The 9,275-nt window shown below is 38.9% G+C and overlaps 1 protein-coding gene across 6 annotated transcripts in view; it reads right to left on the reverse strand.

Annotated features, from left to right (window-relative positions):
• Window positions 1-6,146, reverse strand: part of htt (huntingtin) — a 43,038-nt gene extending 36,892 nt beyond the window's left edge. For 2 of the 6 annotated variants that reach the window (XM_014018111.1, XM_014018108.1), the window contains exons 1-10: window positions 5,760-6,146; window positions 5,001-5,084; window positions 4,398-4,518; window positions 4,175-4,234; window positions 3,993-4,072; window positions 3,735-3,873; window positions 3,455-3,596; window positions 3,134-3,312; window positions 1,912-2,116; window positions 1,522-1,569 (exon numbers count right to left, since the gene is read on the reverse strand). In XM_014018111.1, the coding sequence (XP_013873565.1) occupies window positions 1,522-1,569; window positions 1,912-2,116; window positions 3,134-3,312; window positions 3,455-3,596; window positions 3,735-3,873; window positions 3,993-4,072; window positions 4,175-4,234; window positions 4,398-4,518; window positions 5,001-5,084; window positions 5,760-5,857 (1,156 nt within the window). In that variant the 5' untranslated portion in view covers window positions 5,858-6,146. The remainder of the gene's footprint in view (window positions 1-1,521; window positions 1,570-1,911; window positions 2,117-3,133; window positions 3,313-3,454; window positions 3,597-3,734; window positions 3,874-3,992; window positions 4,073-4,174; window positions 4,235-4,397; window positions 4,519-5,000; window positions 5,085-5,759) is intronic. The other 4 variants (XM_014018113.1, XM_014018109.1, XM_014018114.1 and 1 more) reach the window with 2 other exon arrangements.
• Window positions 6,147-9,275: the final 3,129 nt, after the last annotated feature.

Consider the following 9,275-nt stretch of genomic DNA (forward strand, 5'->3'; position numbering starts at 1 on the left):
TCCAGTGAAATATATTTATGTTTGTGGTTGTAATGTGACAAAATATGGAAAAGTTCAAGGGGTATGAATACTTTTGCAAACCACTGTATATTAAAGACGAGTTTTGTACTTACTTAATTTTGTGATGTCACAAGCCGTACGACAACCCACCAGAACCTGCGTTCAGCCCCTTATCTAGCAACCCCCAGGTGAGACTCCACCTCAGTATAAAAAGCCGTCACCGTGTTGTTGTGTAATGTGCAGCTCATTTCACAACAAGCCTCAAATAGGGCAATGGGTAGAGTGTTGGACCAGAGAGCGGGAGACCAGGGTTTGAGACTGGCATGGACACAATTTAATTATCTATTTATTTTCGTTCGTTGTAAACACGTTTTCTCATGTACCTCTATTGTTTAGCTTATTAAAGCCTTGTTAAAGCCTATTTGTTCGAGTTTCTGAGGTATTTTGACCRCTGCTGCTCCCTGCTCTGGTAACAGCATGCAGAGTGAGCGCAGAGCAGAGGAGGGAGAGAAAAAAAAAGAAGCTGCGACCACGACTCTGCCTCTGGGTCTCACTCAGGGTACACAGTTGTACAACGGAGCTTCTGCTATTATTAGCCATGCTAACACTGGATTTGGAGGGTGGGGTTAACAGATTTTTGGAGGGCGTTACCAACAGAGCTCATTAACATAAACAGCTCTTCTGAACGGAAGTCAGAGCAGGCAGAACTAGAAAATAGGAAATTTTATTATCTGAGAATTATTTTGTGCATTAAATTGAATGAAAATGGTCTTGATAGCCCACAGACATACCATAAAAATTTCTAGGACCCATAATTGGTCTCCTTTAATTGTTTTTCCTTTTACTTGTACATGCTTTTGTTTGTCTTAAATGTTAATACTTAATTATTTTTATTTCTATGTGTTGCATACTTGTGCTGCCTCAGTTTAGCCAAAAGTTTAGTTTAAAGCAAAGGCCAGGAGGAAAACATTACCTGTGCATTTATTTTTAACTAAACTTTAAGCTAAACTGCGGCAGCACAAGCATGAAACACTTGGAAATAAAAAGACTTGTTGGACAAAATTATAAAAATAGTTCAATTTAAGCATTCAAGAGACACAAATGCATGTACAAGTAAAAGGAAAACTATGTAAAATATATATTAAAAAACATAAAAATTTTAATTTTAATTTCTAATTTAAATTTCTTACTATTTCTAACTTAATTAAATTATAAAACATGAGGTAAAGTTCTCCTTTTTAATTTATTTGGTGGATTTTAAATGTAATTATTTATTTAAAGGTTCATTTATCCATTTCTGCTTTTATTTCTAATTATGCCAGTGTTGGTCCTCCGTACTGCAGAACTTGGAAGAGGTAGTTCAGTGACTGAATCAGATGTGTTGGAGCAGGGAAAAATGTAAAATATGTGGCTGCGGCCCTCCAGGACCATGATTGTCCACCCCTGGTCTAGTTAGCCCAGGGCCAGGATTAAACTACAGGAAGTGGCTCGAGGTGAGCAGGACATAAACAGACTAGTCACCTCTCTGTTTCCTGAGAAGCAGTGGACTGCAGGAAGACCCTCCCCCCGCTGCAAATGGCAGGAAAACAGGAAGTAGAACCACGAGGTGTGAGAGAGAGAAAAGCAGCAGAAGCTAATGAAGACTTGCAGGAAACAAAGATAATTATATACAAACAAAAGGGGAATGAGTTAAAGAGCAAAGACAATGCCATGAATACTGACCAAAGCAGAAATCAGAGTGAAAACCTGACAGTTTGATTAGATTAGTATGTGTGCCGTTTGTGTGAAAACAGACTCACTGGAGCCTGCCAAGCAGTGGGTGAGCAGAGAAATATGTTACAGCCTTCATCGCTAAGCCCCAGAGGGATGACAAGCTTTAAACCACCTGTCCTAATTGATTTACAAGATTACCGATGAGCTCGAGGATGCTGCCGGAGCGAGCGCGGCTCTCCGTGTCCTGACGGAACACGGTGGCGTGTGGAATGCTGCCGGCTGTGATGAGCATGTGCAGGAGCTCCGGCGGAGGGGTCCGAAACATCTGCTGCAGCAGCTCCATGGCAGCCGTCACCACGTTGTGATCCCAGTGCTGTGTGTAGTTTAGGGTCAGCTCGTAAACCTTCAAACACATACAAATCATTCAACGTGCAGTCCAAATGCTTGGAAACCAAGAATCTGATGTGCATTCCAAGGTTATAATCGTTTTGGATTTTTCATTATAGTTTAGTTTTATTTCATAGTAACTTTTCTTATTTTAATTCAGTTAGTTTTAATTCGTTTCTACAGTGGATTTGATAGTTTTTATTAGTTATTATTGCATTTTTAATGCTTAGTTTTAGTTTAGTTTTTATTAGTTCTAGTATTTTTTTTATAGTTTGAATAAACATATTTGTCAATGCAACCTCCAGCTTGTGATGTTCCTGTGAGTTAACTAACCAGCAGCTATTTGGTCGCTAGTGAAAGCAGTCCATTATAGAGACACCTTCCTAAAATAATTGCGTAACTCAATTTTGCTAACTAAGGTCTTGGGAGATTATTTTAGGACAAAGACAATAGTTGTCTCCAACCTGCTGCTACCTGTTGCTTGTTTTTCATGGGAGCTACTGAGAAAGGCTAGCGTGTCAAGATAGTCATAGTTAGCATCTTGTGTGAGTTTGATTCATGCAGTTTTTCTCTTGAGAAGTTTTCCACCTGTTTTATCACCTGTTTCCACTACAAGACACTTGCTTTGATTTTTCTCAGTCATATTTAAAGAAATCCCAAAGTGGACTTTGCAGCTTTCTCCAAACTTTTACTGTCATCATTTAGCAGACGATGCTGAGCAGCAGATCGTAAACAAGTGTTGTTACAGACCACAGCTAATGTGAAACTACTCAATTAAAAAAATAAAAAATAAAAAAGATCCACATGGCTCAAAATAAATTGACAAACACTAAAACGAAGGATATTCTATCTATAATTTCAGTTAGTTTTAGTTTTGTAAAAACATTATATAGTTTTAGTTAGTTATCTTTTTTTTTTCATTTTATTAGTTTTTTTATTTTAGTTAACTAAAATGTTTTTTTCATGTTCGGTTTTCGTTATTTAGTTAGTTTTAGTGAACTATAATAACCCTGACGCATACGTTCACTCTCACCTGCAGCAGCTGCTCAGGTGTTGGCTGTACATCAGCCTCCTTCCGCATGACTCCAAAGCTTCCTTTGAGGCTGGAGGTGTTGACTTGGTGCTGCAGCAGAGGCATCAGGTAGCGAAGAGTTAACAACACCCCCAGGATTAGGTGGCTGGGGTGTTCATCGTCCACTGGAACCAGCAGGCCTGGGAAATGATAAATGAATTGTACTTCCTTGTTTTGGCTCGTGTTGTTGTTAAACCTGTCTTCAACATCAAATGACATTATTATGGTATTTCTGGTGATCACATGTATGGACTGTGACAGTGGGTCCTTCATGTAACCTACCCAGCAGCACATTAAGGAGCCAGGTGTAGAAGTAGCTCGTGCGTCTGGAGTGTTGGCACACGCTGACGGCCGAGCTGGCTGCTGTGCGTCGGATGGTGGGGGAGCTGGACTTCAAGTTGGCAACAAATGACTTCAGCAGCACCTTGAGGGAAAAAAAAAGTTCAAAGCCAAAAAATGAAACATTGCCTTCAGGCTGCACTAACACGGGTCAAGTTGTCCTCACAAACGACAGATCCCACAAAAAAATTAACTAAAAGAACAGAAGGGAAGGACGGAGTACCTTAACCTCGCCATCATTAGCAAAATGTCCCAAGGCTGCCATAATTTTGGGCATGGCTGCAGCCAGCGTCTCCTGCACCGTTTCCTCCTGCCGCTTGGTGATTCTGGTGAGGCACGGCAGCAGGTTGACCAGATAAGGCCTAAATCACGAGCAGGGAAAGACAGATGAGAGAAATAACTGTTGAAACATTGTCAGGTTGTGATGTTTTTATCTAGAACACATTTATTTAGCAAATTAGATTTAAAAATAGACATTTACCTGCATTTCTGAGGTCGGATAAGATGGGCGAGCTCAGCAAACCTCCACAAAGCTGCTCTTAAACTCCGCGAGGCACCGTTCTGTTGAGAGGTGCAAAACCATGATAAATACAAAATAAAAAATTTGAATCTTTAGTACTTCTAGTGTACTGCAAAAAGACAACTAAATATCGTATTTATTACCTTTTTAATCTCTTTGTACAGCTCCAGCTGCAGTCTAGGCAGGTTCGAGTCCATCAGCGCCTTCAGAACAAAGTCAAATAAACCTTATCAAAATGTGTCTGATGCTGACTAAAAACAAGGTTAACTTGAACATAAACACAACAAATCTACAACAACCAACCAACCAAGATAAAAATCCAGACAAAAATTGAAGGTAACAATTAAAAACTGAGTTCTAACTCACTTTGATGATTTTGTTGAGGCACTCGTCTGCGACCATCCGGACGTCCGATTCACTGTCATCACTGCAGAGAAGGAACATCTCCATGGCAATCCCAAGCAGCTTCTGAAACTCTGGAGATGTTCTGTTTCCAGGACCAATGAGATCAAAAGTTTGACATTTTTAGACATTAACACACATTTCCACTTAATTATATTTGCCATAAATTTATAAAACGACATCAAAACAGAGTTGTTTCACTTAACTATTTCAGAGTCCCCAAAAAAATAATAAACCGCCCGATCCTTTCAAGCACATGTGGCTAGTTTTCTGTAACATCTGTATGCTCAGTCAGTTTAACATCTCTGCAGCTTCACAGAAAAGCTCTGATTTTAGTTTGATGCACATATATTCACTTCATAACAATCTGTCATATTAATTACTGACAAGAGTATGTACAAATGCAAACGTCAGAAAACAAAAAACTTTGGTTGGAGAGTACTTGTTCTGCATCTCAAAATCTTTTCACTGTACAAGATTTAGGGTTTCATGCAAGTGATGACAATATACATAAAACTGGACAAATAAAAAACAGAAATAAGCTTTAGTTCAAGTATCGTGGCCTACCTCAGAGACTGAGCCACAATGTTTTCACATATTGTCAAGCAGTGGGTCACCCTGTCCTTCTTTGTTGCAGCTTGCTCTTTTTTCCTGTGGAAATATCAGGAGATGAAAATGTGAACGGCATGGAGAAAGATTAAAAAAGCAGCATTTAGGAAACTGAGTCTGCCAACGGCAGTGATTTTTTTAATAGTAACTCAAAATCAAAACATAGTTAAACACACACAAGTCAATTAAAAAAACGAATAGCCTGCCAGCAGAAAATAAACATAAATTAAAGTTATCAAAAGTAACTATCAAACAAGCTGTGAAACGTAAACATCTATGGCTTTATGAAGATGTATGGCTACATAAAAGTTATTTAGTATTTTAAGACTGAGGAAACACATCAACATGGTGCCATTACATCACTGGAATGAATGAGCCTGCCTACTACACCCTCCACAGGTCTGCTGCAACACAAATACACATAGAAAGAGACCTAAAATATATTGTTTAGATACTCAACACCTCGGTTAATTAAGAGTACCAGAGCAAATATGCTTTAAATTGGTCCTTTACACTGCTGTGAGTCTCAATGAAACGGGTTTGTCCAGCTAGCAATTTGGTTAACGTAGAGTTAAATCAGAAATACTTAAATAGCTGACAAATATAAGCTCAGCCGCGAGGGGTTTACTGGTATAACTAGCTTCAAGTTATCTCAAGACGCACTGACATCGCTACAAGCTGTGCTAAGCTAGCGGCTAATAGCCAAAATCTACTTACTGCTTTTGCACAAGCTCCTCTGCCGTCGGTGGTCCCTGCTGCTGCTGAAACGACTTCAGAGACTCAAAGGCCTTCATGAGTTTCTCCATTGTGGCCATTTTAACGATCTATAACGAGCAAGCCTTTCCCCGAGCAGCTAATATTTACTATCTGAGCTAACCAGCTAGCACAGTGGGGGGAAAGAGAGGTGCGTAGCGTGACGAGAGTGCTAACACACCGCTCGTGACAGCTACCACCCGCTCTCCGGTGTCTCCTCTTGCGATGCGTCGCTTATTCTTTCACAGTAGTGTTCCTAAACGAGACAGTTCTTGCTCGAAAATTTGCCATTTTAGATGCAGCAACAATCACACCAGGAAGAGGCATAATGTGACAGCTCGCGATGGAGGGGGAGGGGCGACAACCTAACCAATCAGAGTGCAACGTGGGGTTGATCGATGTAACACGGAGCCAATGGAGAATCACGTCTTATTTCCTCCCCTTTTTGTTGTTTCTGTCATGAAATGCAAAGTGCACGTTTTTCTTTCACTTTTGACTTTAACTAATTTCACATTAATTTAGCAACCAAAACTGCTTTTGTATTTTTTTAATTAAACCACAATGTATCATTAAAACCAAGCATTTAGTTCTCCCTATTTCTAAATGTCTCGGGGGGTAAAATAAAAACCACTACTGATGTTGCTCTTATTTTGAAATGCAACCTGGAGCTCTTGTTTAGGTCCAAACTATGCGAACATGCCAAAGTTATTGTATAATTGGGCTTTGATACTTTGATGTTAAATTTATAAGTAATAAACTCTACGATTTCATTGTTTGTGTGGACTAACAGACAGAAAACAGCAACAATGACAGATAAAACACATGTACACACAGCAATAGAAGTTAAAATGATATCCAAGTGAATGTGTTCACTGTTTTAATCTGACACCCAATTATCAAGACAAACAGGTAAATAAATGGTTAAACAACAGACTTGAGTTGGGGATTTTAAAATGTGATTTTTTTTGAGTCAACAGCACCACCTAGTGTTCAAAATATAGATTGTATGAAATTGGTGGGAAACTAAAAAAGCTGAACAGCACATTTGTAAAAAAAAATATTTTTTTTTGTTGATAAATAAAAGGAACATTCTTCTGCTGAAACTTTTTAATGTAATTCAGGTTTCAGGAGTTGTTACCCTATAATATGTTGTGTGAAAACTCAATCGACTGCGTTCTTTAGTTTAGTCCAGTTGTGTCTTTTGGTTTAAGCATAACAATTGGAATCACAGTTGCTGTTTTACCACTTTACCTAGCTCTGAGGTGGAGTTTGAGTTAATACTATAAGATACTCTGATCTCTTTGTTTTGGATGGTCCCTCTTCAGGAGAAATCCTTGTAGCATCACTGTTCCACCTGCGAGCCCTCTCATTCCTACACATCTACTCTGTTTTTCTGCTTTCAACATCTGAATAATATTCATGACAAAATCTACAAAAATTAATTGATTAATTAATTAATAAAAAAAAGAACCAGTTGTAAATTCAATTGGGTGTTTTGTGTGAAACGTCTTCTTGTATTTCTGCAGAATCACCAGCAGGGGGCAGCAGAAAATCAATTTCTGGGATATTTAAATTTGCTGGTTAGTTGTTCAAGACAAGCAGCTCCACAATAACACGAGTTATTTTCTACCTGATCAAGCTTATATGTTAAAAATGGTTTTATTGTACTTAATTTTGCACAACTTGACATAAAACATGTGACGGATGCAGTAATTTGATGTGTTGTGTGTCAGCAGTCAACAGGAAGTCCTGATCAAAGTTAGTGGCTTTGACCTTATAGGGTCACAGGTTCACATATACCTCCAGACACTCCTCTGATAGTTTTACCAGCCTTATAGCAAAAAATTATAAAAAATAAAAAAATTAAAAAATTAACCACTAACCAAAAGTATGTTTCTGACTCTGTCACCCGACACGTGAAACTCTACACCTTTTCAAAAGCTCGTCTTTGCACTAAATGTTGGCACCTTCTTCACCATCTCACAATGTGTGTAGCATGTGTTCCTGCAGACACGTAACTCTTGTCAGAAGCACTGCAAGTTCACAAGAGTCAGATGTGAAAAGCCCTGCGGGGACACCGGACTGTGAAGAGGGGAGGGAGAAAAATGTGTGTTATCTCTTTTCTGCAGACTGCACAACATGGCATATTGTGACAGCTCAGACCCATTGTTCATAAAATAAGAGGTCCGTATCAGGTGTCTGGGGTTGATAGCAGCCGGATGTGATTAGTGTTTCTTGAGTGAACATCAGCCAGCAGCACTTCTGTATGACACGAAAACAGAGGGAGAGGGAGAAAGTGTTAATGTTTGTTTGTGTTTACATTAAAATAAGGTATTTGAGTTTACCGCTGTTCAGAACTTTAAATCACCATTCGAGGAGCCAAACTGAGAGATGCATCAACCTTCAACTGTTTGTCAAAAATGTCAGCTCTCTGGGAATCATTGTTGGAGCTAAAATGTTATTTTATCTATCAAACTGTGCTTTCTTTGGTATTTAATGAGACAATCTCATCAAATATTTCCCCTGGGTACTCTGGTTTCCCCCCCACAGACCAAAACCATGCATGTTAGGAGAGCTGGTAAGTAAACTGTGAGTGAGAGTGTGAATAACTGTTTGTGTCATTTAATTCTATATGTGTCTCTGTGATGGACCCCCCAGCCTCTGGCACAGTGACTGCTGGAGTAAAGGGCCCGGGTCTTTGTGACCCAGAAAGTAAGAAGCAGGTAAAGTTATAGATCTCATGTGAGATCTGACTGGACGTGTTAGACCCACACATCAAACTCAAACTCAGTAAGACTTATTTCTTTTGTCGTTAATGTCGTTTAGCTGTGGTTACATCCAGTGAATATTTTCTAGGAGTTTCAGTAAAATCTACCCGGTGGTTCATTCAATAATTTGCCAAGAAACACAAAGAAACACACACGCCAGCGACAAAAAAAGATCAGCTTTTCCTTTCAGAGGCAGGGGATAAACAATAAAGCCTGGCTCCTTGGAAGCAAAATATAAAGAAGTGAGGGGTGACGCAGGACTTCTGCACAGTACTGGAAATGGGAACATTTTCCTCACAAGTCTTGTGTGGGAGACTGGGAAAGAACTTTCCTCCAAATTAGCAGGTTTTAAACCAAAATTGCTGCTTATTAAGCGACTTCACTATGAAGCTACTAGCTGCAACGTCATAAAAAACAGACAAAAGCAAATAAATTTAAATAGCAAAACAAAATCAGCACATTATTGTTCTCACACTGATGATTAATATGTTCATTTAAAGAACAACATCAGCAAAAATACCACCTGTGTTTGTTTAGAAATGACTTAAAATGATTATTAATGGGAAGTGGGCGGGGCAACATTTTTTACAATCTAAAAGGGCCATATACTCGTGTTGAGGATCTATCTATCTATCTATCTATCTATCTATCTATCTATCTATCTATCTATCTATCTATCTATCTATCTATCTATCTATCTATCTATCTATCT

This window comes from Austrofundulus limnaeus, unplaced genomic scaffold (assembly GCF_001266775.1).
Source record: "Austrofundulus limnaeus strain Quisiro unplaced genomic scaffold, Austrofundulus_limnaeus-1.0 Scaffold183, whole genome shotgun sequence".
In the NCBI taxonomy this organism is placed as follows: Eukaryota; Metazoa; Chordata; class Actinopteri; order Cyprinodontiformes; family Rivulidae; genus Austrofundulus; species Austrofundulus limnaeus.